Source organism: Podarcis tiliguerta (genome assembly GCF_965153285.1).
Source record: "Podarcis tiliguerta genome assembly, chromosome: 10".
NCBI lineage: Eukaryota > Metazoa > Chordata > Lepidosauria > Squamata > Lacertidae > Podarcis > Podarcis tiliguerta.
This window is the reverse complement of record NC_139543.1, coordinates 65,240,172-65,260,933: the sequence shown is the minus strand read 5'-3', so window position 1 is coordinate 65,260,933 and position 20,762 is coordinate 65,240,172. Positions and strand designations below refer to the sequence as shown.

Below are 20,762 nucleotides of genomic sequence, written 5' to 3'. Positions count from 1 at the left end.
ACTTGGAATAGTAGGATTGGAATTGCCTAGAAAAGATGTTAGATTGTTTTTGTATGCCACAACTGCAGCAAGAATTTTGTTGGCTAAAAACTGGAAATTGCAAGAAATACCAACAGTGGAGGAATGGCAGATGAAGATGATGGACTTTCTGGAACTGGCCGACCTGACTGGGAGAATCCGCAATCAGAAAGAGGAGATACATCAAGAAGATTGGAAGAAATTTAAGGACTATTTAGCTAGATATTCCAATATAACGTAAAGCCACTCCCGAACTCGGGGGGGGGGGTTGCGGGCTCACGCCCACACTCTCGCGGGGCTGGGGCCAGCCCCGCGGGAATCAGGGATTCCCATTATTATTCATATCCTGCGGCGCCAGCCAATCGGCTGGCGGTAGGGGCGGGCCGCCAAAGGGGCACTTAAGGTCGGGGCAGCCCTGGCTCGCCCCTTTTCCCTCTTTGCATCAGCTGCGTTTTCCCACCCACCCTCTAGGGTTTGCATCGGACTTTGCTATGGGCTTCGGCTGGTTGCCGCAAGGGGCCTGGTAGGAGTTTTTCCATTTGGCTAATTGGCTGAATTTTGAAGCCACTTGGTTTTTCGCCTACCTCGTAGCAAACGTCACAACTCCTTGGTTTTGGCGGTTAGGCATTGGCAGGGGTATTTGTTATGCAAATGAGGCTGGGGGGGGAGGAACGCCATCACCTCCCCCAAGTCGTGAAGGGTAGTTCGTTAAAGGACTCTGGGGGGGGCGTCGCCTCGTCCGAAACCTACGGAGGCTAGGGCCTAAAGCGCGCTCCCGAGCAGTAACCCCTTGGGGAGCGCCCAGGGATGTGCATCTTGGGGGCTCCCCCTGTTGGTGCTTAACCCTTCCCGGTTAGACCGGATAGTCTGTTAGGGCCAATGCCTAAAGCCAATACCGCTCTTACCTGTAATCAATAAAGTTGTGGCCATTTTTCGCCCATTAACCTAAATTCTGGTGTCCGGTGTCTTTATTTACTCCATCTGTGGGAGGGGGCAGGAATAGCCACGCAAGTAAAATTATTTGTAAGTACCAAATTGGCCTAGGAGTAAAATGTGTTGAATTGTATAACATTTTGGACTGAAAATATTATGAGAAAGAAAGATAGCAACTTGATTAAGTTAATTTTATTAGAAAGTGGATACAGTGGTACCTCAGGTTAAGTACTTAATTCATTCCAGAGGTCTGCACTTAACCTGAAACTGTTCTTAACCTGAAGCACCACTTTAGCTAATGGGGCCTCCGGCTGCCAGAGCCCGAGCCCGATTTCTGTTTTCATCCTGAAGCAAAGTTCTTAACCTGAAGCACTATTTCTGGGTTAGCAGAGTCTGTAACCTGAAGCGTATGTAACCCGAGGTACCACTGTATTGGAAAACTGCTACAATGAGATCTATGGAAACTCAGTTAGGGGGGATTCAAGGAAGTCATTTAACAATGAAAACTAAATTGGGCTCTCAACAGATAGGTGTCTATATGTCTGTTTGTTTTTTTCCTTTTAATATTGCAAAAAATATATATGTGCGCTTGTTGTAAATTTGGGAAACCAATAAAAAATGGGGGGGGGGAGAGAATGTTAGCACGAAGGGGCGTAGGGTCAAGTGGATTCTGCCAGCCACAGCTTTCCTTGTGGTGGTGAGAAGCACTGCAGCATTCCAGCCTTCTTATAAAACTGTCATTTTAAAAAATCTGAAATATTTTTTCCACCAGAAAGGAGATTTTTATGACTGTTTTTATAGGAAGGCTGGAATTCCCAGATGCATCGCATCTCACCATTGTGAGGATCGGCTGTGACCAGTTGACCTGTGTGCCTTCTTCGGCTGCTATTGAGGGGCAATTTCAAACTCTCCCCACCCCAGCTTTCCCCCACTTAAGGTTCTTCACCGTCAAATAAAGGACTGTTTCTGCAAAGTAGGCCACACGGCCATGTACCTAAGTGGTCACATTTACACCTGGGCATTCCAGCCTTCATACAAAACGCTCGTCAAAATCTACTCTCATTGGGAAAATTGGTTATTTAAGTACAGTGAGTATTTTTGAATGACGTTATATGACTACTTCTGGCAGGAGTTCCCAAATTGGGCTGGGGGGAGGCCGTGGGATAACCTGGGAGGGGTGCAAAAAAAGCAATGGGGTACCAGGCAGATGTTGGAGGTGTGCTTGACTATCAAACTTTGAAAAGCAGGTATCAATACATCATGTTCATCAGTTTTGATGAATTAAGTACACTAAATAGTTTGTATCGGATTCTGAATATTGCTGGCATCTATGTGTCATGAGAGGCAGTAGAAAATTGCACCATCAGGAGTAAAGACAAACTGTTGGGGTTTTTTTATAAGATGTGCAATTAATTATTACCGGTTTGAATATTATTGTGTTATCGTCCTAAGCGGATCATGCAAACTGCTATTCTGAATAACATTTTTTTATCGGGTAAAAGGTAAAGGTACCCCTGCCCGTACAGGCCAGTCTTGACAGACTCTAGGGTTGTGCACCCATCTCACTCAAGAGGCCGGGGGCCAGCGCTGTCCAGAGACACTTCCGGGTCTGGCGAGCCAGAGCCGCACACGGAAACGCCGTTTACCTTCCCGCTAGTAAGCGGTCCCTATTTATCTACTTGCACCCGGGAGTGCTTTCGAACTGCTAGGTTGGCAGGCGCTGGGACCAAACGACGGGAGCGCACCCCGCCATGGGGATTCGAACCGCCGACCTTTCGATCGGCAAGTCCTAGGCGCTGAGGCTTTAACCCACAGCGCCACCCGCGTCCCCTATCGTCCCCTATTTATATTTTATTTATATTTTATATATATATATATATATATATATATATATATATATATATAATTTATATTTATATTTATAAATTATATTTATATTTATATCGCGTCCCCTATTTATCAGGTAGGGGGCTCTTAAAAAGCAGAGACATCACCTTGCCAACAAAGGCCCGTATAGTTAAAGCTATGGTTTTCCCAGTAGTGATGTATGGAAGTGAGAGCTGGACCATAAAGAAGGTTGATTGCTGAAGAATTGATGCTTTTGAATTATGGTGCTGGAGGAGACTCTTAAGAGTCCCATGGACTGCAAGAAGATCAAACCGATCTATTCTGAAGGAAAGCAGCCCTGAGTGCTCACTGGAAGGACAGATAGTGAAGCTAAGGCTCCAATACTTTGGCCACCTCATGAGAAGAGAAGACTCCCTGGAAAAGACCCTGATGTTGGGAAAGATTGAGGGCGCAAGGAGAAGGGAACGACAGAGGACGAGATGGTTGGACAGTGTTCTCGAAGCTACCAACATGAGTTTGAGCAAACTGAGGGAGGCAGTGGAAGACAGGAGTGCCTGGCGTGCTCTGGTCCATGGGGTCACGAAGAGTCTGACACGACTAAACGACTATACAACAGGGGGCACTAGGGATGAGTTTATGGAATCAAGAGAGCAGTGACCCAGAAAAAACTTTGGGGAAAACTGGTTTATATAAATGCTGGAATACCCAAATGCACTACATCTCACCATGATGTACAGTGGTGCCTTGGCTTAAGAACAGTCATGTTTAAGAATGATTCTGTTTACAAACTCTGCAAAACTAGAAATAGTGTCTCGGTTTGCGAACTTTACCCTGGTCCAAGAACAGAATCTGAATGGTGGAAGGGCACCGGCAGCAGGAGGCCTCATTAGGGAACGCACGCCTTGGTTTAAGAACGGTTTCGGTTTAAGAACGGACTTCCGAAATGGATTAAGTTCGTAAACAGAGGTACCGCTGTATATGAAAAGGTATCCCTACATTCTATTGCGAGATCAAATTCCAGAAATTTGGTGTGCTGGGGGGGTTTTTGGGGTGTGGAGGGTGTATTATCTTTTCAGAAAGTGGAAATATGTTAGGCTTGTCTTTAAATGCAAAGTGAATCCCTCCATTCCTAGCCATAGGTACCGTATTTTTTGCTCTATAAGACTCACTTTTTCCTGTGTGCGTCTTATGAAGCGAATGCAGGCTGCGCAGCTATCCCAGAAGCCAGAACAGCAAGAGGGATAGCTGCTTTCACTGCGCGGCAATCCCTCTTGCTGTTCTGGCTTCTGGGATTCAGATTTTTTTTTTTCTTGTTTTCCTCCTCCAAAAACTAGGTGCGTCTTATGGTCTGGTGCGTCTTATAGAGCGAAAAATACAGTACCTAGCTCAGCAAAACCTCTCACCTACATGGTAAAATTGGAGATGAAGGCCGTGATGGGTATCTGCATCTCAAACTGGCCTTCCCGGGGCTCCGAGCCGCTGTTCACCAAAGTGCAGGAGACGGTCGTAAATGCATAGCGAGAAATGATTGTGGATCTCACCGAGAATTCAGACATCCGGGGCTTGGTCTCCTGTTGGAAGAGAGCAGCCATTCCTTAGCGGCATCGCAACGTGTCAGTGCACCTCCAGCAATCCATTTCAGCTCTCTGAGCTTTGAGTACAAACAGCTTTCATTCATAACTGACTGCCAAGCAAATCCCTGCATGAAAGGCCCATAGGCAAAGGAGTGGTGGAGTCTCCTTGGGTGTGAATGGAAGTTTGTGAAAGGCGGGGAGCTCAGCTTAGCAGTTGCAAGTCATTCACGAAAGGTGAAGCCAGGACGTGGCGCGTTCCTCAAGATCATTGATTCCGCATGGGTGGTTCAAAACGCTACGAGCAGAAGGGCAATTGGTTTTCTACACTGCTGGGGATATCCAACTTTCTCCTCTTACGTTCTGCTACCCCCGGTGGGTGTGGCATAATCGCTCGTAATTATTTCCAAATGTGCATCTTCTGGTAATTGCACTTTTTCAAATGGTTGTAATGTGTGTTCCTTCCACTCCCCAGTTTCTTCTTTTTAACTGCTTTGAGGTTTTCTTAATAGTAAGCCAGGGATGGGGAACATGCGATGGTCCAGGTTTTGCAAGACTACAAATCACACAACCCCCTTGGCTCCGCTGGCCATGCTGAAAGGGCTGGTGGGAGTCCAAAAACATATTGAAACCCTCATGTGTAGTACAGGTGTCTCCCCACATGATTGTGTAGATCAGGCATCCCCAAACTTGGCCCTCCAGCTGTTTTGGGACTACAACTCTCATCATCCCTAGCTAACAGGACCAGTGGTCAGGGATGATGGGAGTTGTAGTCCCAAAACATCTGCGGGCCAAGTTTGGGGATTCCTGGTGTAGATGCATAGAGAAGGAAACTCCTTCTGAACTAAACAGTCAATCAGAGTGCCTCGTGTCATGCTGCCTGGTTGCTAAGCAACACCTCCACCCATCTTCCCCCTTGGCTAGTTGAGTTTAACACTAACAGGATTAACCCTTAAGTTACCAACTGAATGATCTCTGCTGTTGCAACACAGAATATTGCTGGCTCGTAACTCCGGTGCTTAAGAGCTTGCACACAGGTTGCCAGCCAAGCTCAAGGTTCTTGTATTAATCTGCAAGTGTTAACAACATGAGTCCAGGACATCTTGAGGACTTCATCTCCCTACCCGATCACTGAGATCCTCAGAGGGAGTCTCTGTTACTTGCAACCAATGGTTTAGATGTACAGCTTATCTCTACCAGGAGCTGTTGTGGCCCCAATTCTGTGCAACTCTCTCCCAGCCAAGATCAGATACTTGATGAGGACCTTTCCATTTCAGCAGGAGACTTAAGTTGCGCTTTATGTTTTCACCTGCAGTTTTTGTTTGTTTTAAGCGTCGTATTACTTTGATGGATGAGTTGATCTATGGGTTGTTGTGTGAACTGTTTTGTCACCCTCTACGGTGAAAAGAAGTCTAGAAATATTGGGAACAAAACAAGCAAACAAACTTGCAAACTCATCCTTTCTTTTCTTGCAAAGACAACAGCTTTTTGTAGGGAAATAGTAAGCACTGTGAACCTACCAATCTCTGCAGAAACCGGTTATGCCTTGGGACTCTTCGAGCAACCTGTAAAGGTAGGGACACTGTTATTCATTGTTGTTATGTGCTGAGTTGAATAGGATCCAAAATGCAGCAGTCTGATTGGTCCTAGAACAATAGGATCCAAAATGCAGCAGTCTGATTGGTCCTAGAACAATAGGATTCAGAACGCAGCAGTCTGATTGGTCCTAGAAAAATGCAGCTGTATGATTGGTCTGTAGGTTTCCGCAACGCAGAGTGCAGGCAGTGCAGAAAATCGGGACACATCGCCCGGGTGTGTCGGGCTCGGCCCACCCGACGCCAGGCATCAGATGACCAATCCAAGAGCCCCAGGTCCCGGGGCCCAACGCACCAAGGCAACTCAACGGAGCTCACGGACTTCCAGGTATACCAGTTGCCCCACCCCAACGTAGAGAAAATTTATGTAGAGGTACAGATAGAGGGGGCCCCATGCTGCATGGAGCTTGACACGGGTTCAACTCTATCCATAATCTCAGCAAGGACCTTAAGGAAACTGTGTCCTACTGGGGGTCCCAAACTCAGGCCGGCCCCATTCACCCTCCGGGACTTCCAGAAACGTAAGGATTAAGACCTTATGGGGAATGATATATAACGAAATGAAAAAGGTATTTAAATATACCTTCTTGAAGAAACCAGAGGCCTTTCTCCTGGGCATGGTCGGCCAATTGGTGCTAAGGAAGGATAGAACCATTTTTATGTATGCCACAACAGCAGCAAGAATACTCATCACAAAGTATTGGAAAGTACCCACCCGGGAAGAATGGCAGATGAAGCTGATGGACTACATGGAAATGGCGGAAATGACTGGTAGAATCCGAGACCAGGGAGAAGAGTCGATGGAAGAAGATTGGAAAAAAATTATATATTTACAGAAATAGTGCAAAATTAATGAATGTTAGAAGAATACTGGAATGAAGTTATATGGTTTTAGCAGAAATGTTATAAAGAATTAAGCAAAAACTGATTGTTAATGGGATAAAGTGGAAAATTTAAAGTTAGATTGTGTTAAGACTAATTATAGAACAAAAAGTTGAGAAAGAGGGAAAGGATTTGCTGAATCAGCTAATTTGAACTAGAATACAAAAAAGGAAGTCGAGGAAACAAGTAAATGAAAGATAAAGACATGGAAATTGGATGTGTTTTTAAATGTTTTTGTTGTCTTGATGTATTGCTTTTTCTTTCTATTTTTGATGTATTGTTTGTTAATTTTTTATTGTCTCTTTTTTTCTCTTATACTTTTTTCCCTGTAACTATAAAACCTCTAATAAATATTATTATATAAAGAAAAACCACAGAAACGTAAGGTCCCCACAATCGTGGTTTCCTTTTCAGAAAAAACAATGTAGCAGGTGCTGAAGAAAGATTTGTTGCAAGGAAATCAAGAATGTTAACAAGGTGGCCAAAAGGCAGGCCAAAAAAGAGATCACACCAAGGAAGTATCATGCAGAAAGAGAGCTCTCCGCCTGAGATGGAGAGAAGCACAGCGTTGGAAGGGGCCGCAAGAGTCATCTAGTCTAACCGCCTGCAATGCAAGAATCTTTTTGGCCAACGTGGGACTTGAACCCACAATCCCGGCTGGATCTAGACACACACAAAAATGGTTTCAGAAAAATGTGTTGTAAACCTCATAATGGGAAATCACATTGCCAAAAGATGGGACTCCACAGCACCATCTGGTGTCATATAACACATTTTTTAGAAACACAAACCTAACGAAGCTGATTTCAGAATTCAAAAAGAATTTCAGAAACAGACTTGAAAGAGACGTTGCTGAATTACAACTTATCACTAAACTGAAAACTATGGAGAGACCTGGTCTGAATAGAGATATTGGATTTTTGTCTCATTACATATGCTAATCTTGCCAACCTAGCAGTTTGAAAGCACATCAAAGTGCAAGTAGATAAATAGGTACCGCTCCGGTGGGAAGGTAAACAGCGTTTCCGTGCACTGCTCTGGTTCGCCAGAAGTGGCTTAGTCATGCTGGCCACATGACCCGGAAGCTGAACGCCGGCTCCCTCAGCCAATGAAGCGAGATGAGCGCTGCAACCCCGGAGTCGTTTGCGACTGGACCTAATGGTCAGGGGTCCTTTTGCCTTTACATATACTAAAGCTATTTTTGGTCATCTGCATACTATCCCTTGCTTTTTCCTGTAGGACTAATTGCAGTTGTTAACAGTCGTTGGCAGGCTTTCCATACCCATTGAGTCAATCACCTACTACCCTCCTGAGAAAACCCCCACCCCACCCCACCCTTCCACTATATATAAGGGTCTGGTGACTTCTGTTTCAGTGTATCTGATGAAGTGTGTATGCACACCAAAGCTTATACCAAGAACAAACTTAGTTGGTCTCTAAGGTGCTACTGGACCTTTTATATATATTTCTAATGAAGCTGAGTCTCCCAAGATTCAGAGTCTGATGTTCTACCAACTGAACTATGGAATGAAGATTTCTTGCACTTCTCTGCAAGGGATGGTTGCCCCATTTCAGAATTTTTAGTTTAGAGAAAAAGTGAGTAAGAAGAAACACAATGGAAGTTTGCATAAATTATGCACGGCATGGAGAAAGCATAATAGCGCAAATCTTTCTCCATTTCTTATACCACATGGAGTCATTGGCAATCCCTGGTGAAGGAAAGAAATCATTTTAACTGAGAAAAACCGTATTTTTCGCTCTATAAGATGCACCAGACCATAAGACGCACCTAGTTTTTGGAGGAGGAAAACAAGAAAAAAAAAATTCTGAATCCCAGAAGCCAGAACAGCAAGAGGGATTCGCTGCGCAGTGAAAGCAGCGATCCCTCTTGCTGTTCTGGCTTCTGGGATAGCTGCGCAGCCTGCATTCGCTCCATAAGACGCACACACATTTCCCCTTACTTTTTAGGAGGGAAAAAGTGAGTCTTATAGAGCAAAAAATACGGTAAATGGCTCCAGTCATGGACAGTTTTGTACTGAGCGATTGCTTGTTTAACCGTCAAGTTCTCCTTATATTTATACACACACACGTGCGCTTGAAGGCAAACAAATCCACAGGACAAAGCTGCGAAAATGGAATTGTGATTGTATTGCCAAGTTATCGCCGGGTTGTGTCCTGGTTTGAATGCTGGAACGTGCAGCAGTCCAGCTAAGGAATGCATGGTCCTTGGCGCAAAGCCAAGCTATCCCCATAAAGTGTACACACACACACACACTCACAGAGCCAGCTACGCAGGGAACCTTTTAGAATTTTGTAAGTCACGTTGCAGCCGTGCTACTGCAATCCATGCTCTGGTAAAATACAGATAAGACCCCACTGATCTGTTATACATGGGACTGCCTTGGAACAGCTGTTGTTTCTGAGATGTTTTCATATTTATTTATTTATTTATTTGTTGCACTTATAGCCCTTTCTTTTTTCTCGAAGGAGCTCAAGGGGAAGGGGTACATAGCTCTTCCTGTTTTACCCTCACCACAACCCTGTTGTGGCAGAGAATGAGTGATTGGGCCAAGATCACCCAGAGAGCTTCATGGCCAGGTGCAGATTTGAACCCTAGTCTCCCAGGTCCTGGAGATCTATGGCTGGAGGGCAGTGTACAAATTTAATAAATAATAGTTATAACAAGGGACGCGGGTGGCGCTGTGGGTAAAACCTCAGTGCCTAGGACTTGCCGATCGCATGGTCGGCGGTTCGAATCCCCGCGGCGGGGCGAGCTCCCGTCTTTCGGTCCCAGCTCCTGCCCACCTAGCAGTTCGAAAGCACCCCCGGGTGCAAGTAGATAAATAGGTACTGCTTTCTAGCGGGAAGGTAAGTGGCGTTTCCGTGTGCTGCGCTGGTGCTGGCTCGCCAGAGCAGCTTCGTCACGCTAGCCACGTGACCCGGAAGTGTCTCTGGACAGCGCTGGCCCCTGGCCTCTTAAGTGAGATGGGCGCACAACCCTAGAGTCAGACACGACTGGCCCGTATGGGCAGGGATACCTTTACCTTTACCTTAATAGTTATAACAATTGTCCACTACTCCCAGGGCTGGATTTAGGTTTGATGAGGCCCTGTTGTAAACAAAATCTGCCCTTTTCCCCTTATGGGGTATCCAAGAGCCCATATAGAGTCCTTACGTAGGTTCCCTATTGGTAGGAGAAAATAACAGAGGCCAACCAGAGAATATTGAGAAGCAAAGCAGCTAGTAAGCCTGATCTTTATTGATCTGTTGCAATGGGGTCCTCACTCACCACACGCAGGAGGGAGGAGGAACCCAGAACAATGGGGCACAAGGCCTTATATAGACATTTTAAATTCCCTGCCCTGGAGCTCAAGACCACCCCTCCATACATCATACCTACATCACAGAAAGGTGGTCTAAAACAGAAATTTGAATGTTGTTTTTCCTGTTTGCCAGGTTATCTGATTGCCTTTCCTGATTGCCTTTCCTGATAGTCTGTCACCCATTAAAATGCAGATTACTCAATTCCTGAGACAATGGGAAGGCTCCCTGACCCCCTCCCTCCTTGCAGAGAAAACACCTGGTCAGTTTGGGAACCAAAAGTGGTTTTCAAAAATGGTTTCGGGTTGGTCTTCCTGTGCTGAGCTATGTATGTGCTTAGTTGGTACACTTATGAACATTTAACATATATCTAAGACCTCAAAATTCCTATCACAGCCCTAAGCTACTGAAAGGAATGGGGCCCTTTATATGTGCAGCTGTCAACAACAAATTATTGCTGTTTTTGTGTTGAATATATGCTATATGGTAATTTATGGACCTAGTAGGTATCTAATGCCAGCTGCACATAACAAAATATGTATTTTATCAAGGTAATTGTTGAACTGAAATACAATTAAAAAGTATATTAACATTGAATTTGGGGGGGGGGGTCCCAAGAGAGTGGGGCCCTAAGCTATAGCTTGTTTAGCTTATACGTAAATCCAGCACTGACTACACCATATTGGCTTTAACTGCAGCAAGACTGTTGACTGTAACTAGCTGAACAGAAGGCATCTCATAGAATCATAGAATGCCCAGCTCCCTTAGCCGTTCCTCATAAGGCATCGTTTCCAGGCCTTTGACCATTTTGGTTGCCCTCCTCTGGACACGTTCCAGTTTGTCAGTGTCCTTCTTGAACTGTGGTGCCCAGAACTGGACACAGTACTCCAGGTGAGGTCTGACCAGAGCAGAATACAGTGGCACTATTACTTCCCTTGATCTAGATGCTATGCTCCTATTGATGCAGCCCAGAATTGCACCAGTTCTCACCAGTTCTCAAAGCAGTTGGCAGATTGCCAGCTCATTTCCAAGCACAATTCAACTTTCTGGTCTTAGTCTTTAAGGTCCTGAATAGGATCTGATGGACGGCTTTCTCCTACATAGGAAGCTTAACTTGGACAGTTGCTTTTAGCTGGCGCATGTAGCAATGGAGGCTGGTCCATTCATTGAATGGTTGCCATATGTCCTCTTTTCCCAGGACATGTCCTCTTTTTCCATGGGTAGAGTTGATATAGAGATCCATAGTTGAAAGTAGAAGTCTGCAAATGTGTCCTCTTTTTTTTTGCTCTTCAACACATGACAACAGCTCTTACTGTCGTAAAGTTCTTCCTGATGAGGGTTTAATCTTAATTTCACATGTTATGTGCAATGTTCTGGCAAGGAAGAAAGGATTGTGTTCAGGGAAAGTGTTTCTACGGAATCTCCCTCTTAAAAGTGAGCAGTAAGCCCTTTCCCCCTTACCCTGGTGAAAAGGAACAGGATCTTCAGGAATGTAAGGGTATATTTTGCCTCCCACCCACCCTACAATTTTCCTTGCTGTCAATTTATATCTGCTAATTTGCCTCCCAGAAATGAGATTTTTATGACTGTTTACATGGAGGCTGGAATGCCAAGATGCTAGGGCTAGGTCACGCATTCCCCAGTGTCAAAACACATAAACGGCCTCGGTCCAGTATATCTGAAGGAGCGTCTCCACCCCCATTATTCAGCCCAGACACTGAGGACCAGCTCCGAAAGTCTTCTGGCGGTTCCCTCACTGTAAGAAGCCAAGTTACCAGGCAGAGGGCCTTCTTGGTAGTGGCTCCCGCCTTGTGGAATGCCCTCCCACCAGATGTCAAAAAGAGGAACAACTACCAGACTTTTAGAAGACATCTGAAGGCAGCCCTGTTTAGGGAAGCTTTTAATGTTTGATGCATTACTGTATTTTAATATTTTGTTGGAAGCCGCCCAGAGTGGCTGGGGAAGCCCAGCCAGATGGGCAGGGTATAAATAAATAAATAAATAAATAAATAATTATTATTATTATTATTATTATTATTATTATTATTATTATTATTATTATACCTCCTCTGCATCTGTTTCCACCATTCTCTTGCAGGCACAGAATGGAAGTGATCACAGAATGGAAGTGATTTTGGTGCAAAGTATGCACCAACAAACCTAGACAGCATCTTAAGAAGCAGAGACATCACCTTGGTTTTCCCAGTAGTAATGTATGGAAGTGAGAGCTGGACCATAAAGAAGGCTGATCAGCGAAGAATGGATGCTTTTGAATTCTGGTGCTGGAGGAGACTCTTGAGAGTCCCATGGACTGCAAGAAGATCAAACCTCTCCATTCTTAAGGAAATCAGCCCTGAGTGCTCACTGGAAGGACAGATCCTGAAGCTGAGGCTCCAATACTTTGGCCACCTCATGAGAAGAGAAGACTCCCTGGAAAAGACCCTGATGTTGGGAAAGATGGAGGGCACAAGGAGAAGGGGACGACAGAGGACGAGATGATTGGACAGTGTTCTCGAAGCTACAAACATGAGTCTGACCAAACTGTGGGAGGCAGTGGAAGACAGGAGTGCCTGGCATGCTCTGGTCCAGGGGGTCATGAAGAGTCGGACACAACTAAATGACTAAACAACAACAATAAATAAAAAATAATTCCCCAATGAAAAACCCCTGAGGGCAGACCTGTCAGCAATTTGGCTTATGCCTGGCTGACCCGGTGGCCCTTTCTGTAGAACTTCCTGCTAAGAAACAAGACCTGCAGAGCAGATGTGTAGAAAACGCAATTGCCGGACCGTCTTGCAGATTGCATTTCTGTCCTTGCAAAGCAATAACCCACAGGAAGGGCATGTGAGCACAGCAGCAGGCCGGGCTGACAGCTTTATAAACCTCTCGCTGGAAGAGATGATGTTAACCAGCGCTACCACAACAACCCCTGGCAACAAGTGTGGGCATCTGTTTATTTCTGCCCCGGGGCGGAAAAGTGAATGACGTTAATATATCCCGCAGCCAAGTCATTCCTTCGCAATGTCTCCCGCCCAGCCAGCAACTGAGCTGCTCTCTCAAATGTAGTTCTGCAACCCCGTTTTGATTGCAGAGAAATCCCCTGGATTTTGGAAAGGCTTCTCTGACTTAAATATAGAATGAACCGGGGGAGTAAAGTCCCCTCGACTGAGATGGGGAAACCTGGGCCCAGATTCCAAGATATTGCAAATAGGAAACAGAGTTCTGTAAAACTATTTCAAGCAATCCACATGGACCTGAAACCTTTCAGATGTGGCTGGAATTCGACTCTCATCCTCCCTTCCCACTGACCAGACTGGCTGGAGACGATGTGTTATGTACTGAGTTGAATAGGATCCAAACTGCAGCAGTCTGATTGGTCCTAGAACAATAGGATCCAAAATGCAGCAGTCTGATTGGTCCTAGAACAATAGGATCCAAAATGCAGCAGTCTGATTGGTCCTAGAACAATAGGATTCAGAATGCAGCAGTCTGAATGGTCCTAGAACAATGCAGCAGTCTGATTGGTTAGCAGGAGCCACCCAATCCGGCTCCAGGTGGAAGTGAATCCACAGCCTGATTGGCCTACAGGAGAATTACGGAATTAGCCAATCACGTGCAGCCCATTGTGTAAATAATGTATATAAAGCAGATACAGTGGTGCCTCGCAAGACGAAATTAATTCGTTCCGCGAGTTTTTTCGTTGTGCGATTTTTTTGTCTTGCGAAGCACCACTGCATTTAAACACTAACAATGGCGGGGAGGAGCGGGGAGAAGCAGGACAGCTGCCGCAGCCGGTACCTCAGACTCACCTGCGCGTTGTGGCCACTGCGCGACGCGGCTGCTGGAGGGCGGCGGGGCTCAGGAGCGCGACTCCGGCTGCAACGCTGGCTGCTGGCGGCAACGGCTCCTGAGGGGAGCGCGCAAGGGTGGTGGGCAGCGGCGCGAGGCAGCCGGAAGGTCGGCCGTCAGCCGGAAGGTCGGAGGGAGCCGGAGGAGCGGGGAAGCGAGCGTGCGTGTGTGCAGTGACCGTCGCCATGACAGGAGAGGCAGGGCCGTTTCGTCTAGCGAAGCAAGCCCTTAGGAAAATCCGTCTTGCGAAGCACCTCAGAAAACGAAAAACCCTTTCGTCTAGCGAGTTTTTCGTCTTCTGAGGCATTCATCTTGCGGGGTACCACTGTACTTTGAGGGGACTTCCATTCCTCCTCACCACTATGAGCTGAATAAAGAGCATGAAATCCACTCTCGACTCTGAGTATATTTCACGATGGGAGTTGGAGTCCAACAACATCTGGACGTGGGGATATAAGAACATAAGGAGAGTCTGCAGGATCAGGCCAATGGCCCATCTTAGTCCAGCATCCTTTCCTCACAGCGGCCAGACAGATGTCTGTGGGAAGCCCGCAAGCAGGATTCGAACGCAAGATCCCTCTTGCCTCCTGTGGTTTCCAGCAATGGGTATTCAGAAGCACTACTGTGGAAGCAGGGCAGAGCCATCGTGGCAAATAACCATTGGTAGCTCTTTCCTCCATGACTTTGTCAAATCCTGTTTTAAAGTTATCCAGGTTGGTGGCCATTATTCCGTACTGTGGAAGGGAGTTCCATAGTTTCGGTTCCTCGTCTTTGATGAATACGCTATAAACAACCTTAGTTACATTAACTGTACCCCAAAGCCACTTCCGCCCTGCAGAGGAGGTGGGATTGCGGGTGTCACGGCCCCACCACGCACACGGCGGCTGGAGCCCAGCCCCAGCATGATTGGGGGAATCCCCGGCTGCGTCACCCCCTGGCCAGCCAATCGGCTGGCTCTGGGGGCGTGGCCTGCCCTATTTAACACAGGCATGGCTGGGGATCTCCCTCTTTTCCTGCCTACCAGCTGTTCCTGTTTCCCACCCTCCCGCCCTTTAAGGTTTTGTTCCTTGACCTTGCTATGGACCTTGGTTGGTCGCTGTTGAGGGGCCTGGTAAGAATTTTTCCACCTGGCAAATTGGCACCAGCCACTTGGTTTTCGCCTACCTCGTAGCAAATCGTCACAACTTTCTTGGTATTGGCGGTTAGGCATTGGTATTGTTCTGTAGATGGAAGAGGGGAGGTAGTGCCATCACCTGCCCCGCATATTGAAGGGTAGTCCGATAAAGGATTCCGGGGGGCGTGGCCCTGCCCGAAGCCTATGGAGGTGAGGGCCTAAGGCACACCCCCTAGCGGTGACCCCGGGGGAGTTCCTAGTTGATGTGCATCAGCAGGACTCCCCCTACTGGTGGTTAACCCTTCCCCGACTTCTAGCGGACGGGCTGAAGCCGGATATAGTTGGTTAGGACCAATGCCTAAGCCAATACCGCTCATCACCTGTAACCAATAAAGTTGTGGCCTTATTTAGCCCATTAACCTTAATAATTGTGTCCACGGGGGGGGGCGTGTTAGGATATAGTTTCATTCCACCTTAAAAGGGTCAGGCATGATTGTTGTGTATCACATGCCTGTTTACTTCCAGCAGTGTCTGCTGGGAACTTCCGTTTGTATATAGCTTTTGTATTCTGGCTGTTTTCCTGGACACAGAGGCAAGCTGTCGTGTTTTTCCTTTGTTCTGAACTATGTTGACTAAAGTTGTAAATATGCTCTCTTGTCTGCATCTTTCGTTGTGGAGACTTACACTCTGCTGAAAGGGTGTTCACGGGTCTTGGAAAGTCTCTGAGGCTCGTGTCGCTAATTGACTGATGCTGTTCCACGGGAGACGGGTGATTGTCTGGAGACAACTTGGGGGCCTGCCTGATGCCTCCATCTCCCTGGCAGTATCCCAACAACAGGTTATGGGCCCAGATTTACGACTCTTACAGGAGAGTAAGACTGCTGAAGACTGTAAGAGGTTTGTGGAACTCTCCACTCAAATGGTATGAAACCATGTTTGCTCTTCCCGCAAAATGCAACGAGTGCTTCACTGCCACCATTATTCCTTCTGTTTCCAGTGTCCAAGCATGAGTGCTGTTGGTCATGTAAACAAAATTGCTGTTTTCTCTCTCTCACACACACACACCAGGGAGTATTTGTATGCTGGAGAACACCCCAAAATTTTCACATTTACAAAAAAAAAAATGGGAGACAGGTGCCACAGAAACCTCACTCTCTGAGGTTGTAAGAAATTGATCATTTAGTGGGGCAGCTTATTGACTTTGGAACTCCCTGCCTATACACAACAGCATACATCAAGAGACACCTTATTTCTCTCTCAGGGCTACCATTTCCAGAGTGGTTTAATGATAAATCCTTCCTTCCCAGGGAACTCTGGGAATCAAAGCTCTGTAAGGGGACCAGGGGCTTCTTAGCACCCTTAACAAACTACAGCTCCCAGAATCCTTTGGGGGAAGCAACGGCTGTTTAAAGTGACATGATAATGCTTTAAATGCATGAATGTGGCCCAGGGCTGGTTTAATGATAATGGGTCGTTAAGAAAAGGAAGCAGGAGGAGCCTTGAAGTTGCCCATTGACAGTGAGAAACCGGACGACAAATTCAGAGGCATATCCTTCACCCGCCATGATGAAGTGCATTCTGTTTCTACTGCAGTTATAGAATATTTTATTCAGTTCGTATCCCACCCTTCCTCCCAAGGGCACCAAGGGTGGCAAACACATCAACTGCAATATCATTAACAACATTTTAAAAAGAAGGTTAAATGCGATCATATTTTCTCAGTCCGTGATTTCAGGCTTGTCGGGGGCAGTATCTTCCAGTCATCAAATGCCTGGAGCAAACAGGGATGTTTTGAATTCATTCCTGAAAGTCAATAATGAAGGAGGGAGATGCACCTCACGAGGGAAGGCATTCCATGAATGGGGAGCCACCACTGAAAAGGCCCTGTCATGGATCCGATGCCAACTGGGCAAAGTAGAACAATGGGTCTACTTAGATATCATACCCTGGATGTTAGCCGGATGTCACCCACAGCCACTGACCTCAAACGTGCATTGAAAAATATAAATTAGGGTGTGCAAAATGTATGCAGACCTATGCCTTCTTCCTGCGATCAGTTCCCTCTTTTTTGGTGATGTGTAAGTGGCTGCCTTAGGGACGCGGGCGGTGCTGTGGGTTAAACCACAGAGCCTAGGACTTGCCGATCAAAAGGTCGGCGGTTCAAATCCCCGCGATGGGGTGAGCTCCCGTTGCTCGGTCCCTGCTCCTGCCAACCTAGCAGTTCGAAAGCACATCAAAAGTGCAAGTAGATAAATAGGTACCGCTCCAGCAGGAAGGTAAACGGCATTTCCGTGCGCTGCTCTGGTTCGCCGGAAGCGGCTTAGTCCTGCTGGCCACATGACCCGCAAACTGTATGCCGGCTCCCTCGGCCAGTAAAGCGAGATGAGCGCCGCAACCCCAGAGTCGTCCACGAATGGACCTAATGGTCAGGGGTCCCTTTACCTTTAAGTGGCTGCCTTAAGCAGCCAGGAGGGGGGAGGATAAGGATTGCCTAACCCTTGCCCAGCCTGCTACTGTTCTACTTCAAGCCCTCCTTTCAGCTGCTCTCCCAAAGGGAGTCGCCTCTCACGAAAGATGCATAGGTAAAACATACTGAAAATTGCCCCTGTGGCCAGTGGCAGAATTGCAGAGGGAAAGCAGTGAGCATGGAAAGGGTTAAGCCTGTGGTGGGCAACTTGCAGGTGGGCCCTCCAGATGCTATTGGACTCCAACTCCCATCATCCCCTGCCTGTTGCCCTTGATGGCTGGGGCTGATGGGACTTGGTGTCCAATAGCCTCCGGAGAACCTCCAGGTCACCTATTTTTTCCCCCACGGTAAAAGTTGTATTTCCTTTTGTTCTGCATGTTTGCCTCTCACCTGCCTTTCAACCCAAATTTCCTAGTGAATTCCTCAGGCTTGTTTAATTAGGTGTTCCTGCGGTGTAAAGGACAACACGCCCCTCGCTTTGCACGAGATCCCAAACAAAACACAGAGAATCTATGGAAGCTGAGAAAACAACCCGTGGATACCAGAGATAGCACCTTGAAATTGTCCGAAGGGGCGATGTGCAACCCCAAGACGGACGAAGGGATATTTGAGCATTCTGACCTTGGCTTCTGAGAGAGTTGGGGATGGAAAGACAGCCTTCCTAGATCAGACCAAAGGTCTATTTACAGTAAAGTCCTATGTCTATCTGGGAGAAAGTCTCATCAGGCTGAGTGCGCCTTACTCTCGAGTAAGTGTGCATAGGATCGCAGCTGAAGCCTAGTATTCTGACGAGCCAGATTGATTGAAATTCCAAAATGTCCATCATCAGGATGGGTTGCGGGGCAATATACAGCAAACCCCTCCCCCCAAAAGAATCACAGTATAATAGATGAGTTTGGATTTGATATCCCGCTTTATCACTACCTGAAGGAGTCTCAAAGCGGCTAACAACCTCCTTTCCCTTCCTCCCCCACAACAAACACTCTGTGAGGTGAGTGGGGCTGAGAGACTTCAGAGAAGTGTGACTGGCCCAAGGTCACCCAGCAGCTGCATGTGGAGGAGCAGGGAAGCGAACCCGGTTCACCAGATTACGAGTCTACTGCTCTTAACCACTACACCACACTGGCTCAGATATCTCAGTTATCCTTCTGCACAGAAAACAACTGAGAGGCAAGGAAACTATATTAAGCAAGCAGAGAGGGCTACAGGAAGCATCCAAGCCGGGTGATGAACATCCTCTGTTGTTTGTCCTCAGTGCCAAGGTATACTGCAGTTGAAAAGGGAGGTTCTAGTTAGCTACCTGTGGTGGCATCATTCGTGTTTAAGCAGGGCTGTCAGATCCAGCCTTCAAGAATGGGGTCCTCCTGCACCTTAAGTGTGCATATTGGTTTATTTATTTGCCAGGTGTGACTATCACCCCTCCAAAGTTAGGGTTTTCTTTAGCTGAGATTCCTGCATCGCAGGGGGTTGGACTAGATGATCCTCAGAGATCCCTTCCAACTCTACAATTCTGTGGTTCTGTGAAAGAACCATACGGACTGTCTCGCCAGAGTGGTGCATGCTCTTGTTATCTCCCGCTTGGACTACTGCAATGCGCTCTACGTGGGGCTACCTTTGAAGGTGACCCGGAAACTACAACTAATCCAGAATGCGGCAGCTAGACTGGTGACTGGGAGCGGCCGCCGAGACCATATAACACCAGTCTTGAAAGATCTACATTGGCTCCCAGTATGTTTCCAAGCACAATTCAAAGTGTTGGTGTTGAACTTTAAAGCCCTAAACGGCCTTGGTCCAGTATACCTGAAGGAGCTTCTCCACCCCCATTGTTTGGCCCGAACACTGTGGTCCAGCGCCGAGGGCCTTCTGGCAGTTCCCTCGCTGCGAGAAGCCAAGTTACAGGGAACCAGGCAGAGGGCCTTCTCGGTAGTGGCACCCGCCCTGTGGAACGCCCTCCCACCAGATGTCAAAGAGAACAAAAACTACCAGACTTTTAGGAGACATCTGAAGCAGCCCTGTTTAGGGAAGCTTTTAATGTTTAATAGACTATTGTATTTTAATATTTTGTTGGCAGCCGCCCAGAGTGGCTGGGGAAGCCCAGCCAGATGGGCGTGGTATAAATAATAAATTATTATTATATTACTATTATAAAGCGCTGGAAGAAATGGGAGCAGCTGGTTGCATTTCCCGTAGAACTCTTATTATATGATAAGGGAACCCTTTTAGAGGCTAAACTTGCCAACTCTGCATATAAGGGACGAGTGCAAAGGTCTTTAATTAAGCTTGCCACTTTTAAAAAAAATTCAGCTACCCCACCCTTTTGTTTTAACAACAGCTGGACACACAGGAAGAAAACCAGCGAACCTTTACCCACTGGGCTGGGAGAAAAGCTTTGCTTGCTAAATTATGTCGGATTTATCTTCAAGTCACAAGAGCTGAGCTCCACACACCCTTTCTCAGTTATTCTGCTCCCTGCCCATTAACAGTCTCCTATAATCTGGCCACAGACCCACAGCAATAATAAAACCATTATTATTATTATTATTATTATTATTATTATTATTATTATTATTAAAAGATCTTACATTGTCAATGAGGCTGTAATCCAAAATCTCAGCTTCTTCTAGGTCCCTGGCTAGGAGTTCGGGATCTTGCTGTGCAGAAACGGCCGAGAGACGACAGCAAAGCCATACCAGCCAGATCATGGTGGAAAACACAAGCCAAAATTAGAGGAACTGGGTGGGAGAAGATGGGAAAGTTGTGGAGGGGGGGGAGGTATTTGCTGCGGCTTCAGCCTGCCGCTCACTGAGATGGGGAAAGCATCTGAGAGCAGTCTGCTTGGCTGCTCGCCTCGCCCTTCTCTCCTCCCCTGGACCCAGCCCCTCTGCCAGAGCTCATAGCCAAGCCCGGGGTTTCCTCGCTCAAGTTTAATTTACCAGAAAGGGAAATACAAGCTGATCTTGCTGGATTTCCTGATAAAGTCTAGTTGCTCAGGAGTACCGCTTGCTTCGGCCAAGATTCTGGGTTTCATTTCTTCCAGATTCAGCTCAGTCCCAGATAGGGAAGGGGGGGCGGAATTCGATTCAGTTTGCATTTAAAGGTGAACCCACCTGTTCTGCACTTTCCTAAAGAGCGCACGAGCCGAAAACAAGGCTGCCCACCAAAAT

General features: G+C 46.8%; 1 protein-coding gene across 3 annotated transcripts in view; it reads right to left on the bottom strand.

Moving 5' to 3' along the window:
• ITIH5 (inter-alpha-trypsin inhibitor heavy chain 5) overlaps positions 1–20,444 on the bottom strand; it is a 63,949-nt gene extending 43,505 nt beyond the window's left edge. The window contains exons 1-3 of one of the 3 annotated variants that reach the window (XM_083401907.1): positions 20,181–20,444; positions 5,891–5,935; positions 4,207–4,370 (exon numbers count right to left, since the gene is read on the bottom strand). In XM_083401907.1, the coding sequence (XP_083258033.1) occupies positions 4,207–4,370; positions 5,891–5,935; positions 20,181–20,300 (329 nt within the window). In that variant the 5' untranslated portion in view covers positions 20,301–20,444. Of the gene's footprint in view, positions 1–4,202; positions 4,371–5,890; positions 5,936–20,180 lie in introns of all 3 variants that reach the window. The other 2 variants (XM_083401906.1, XM_083401908.1) reach the window with 2 other exon arrangements.
• Positions 20,445–20,762: the final 318 nt, after the last annotated feature.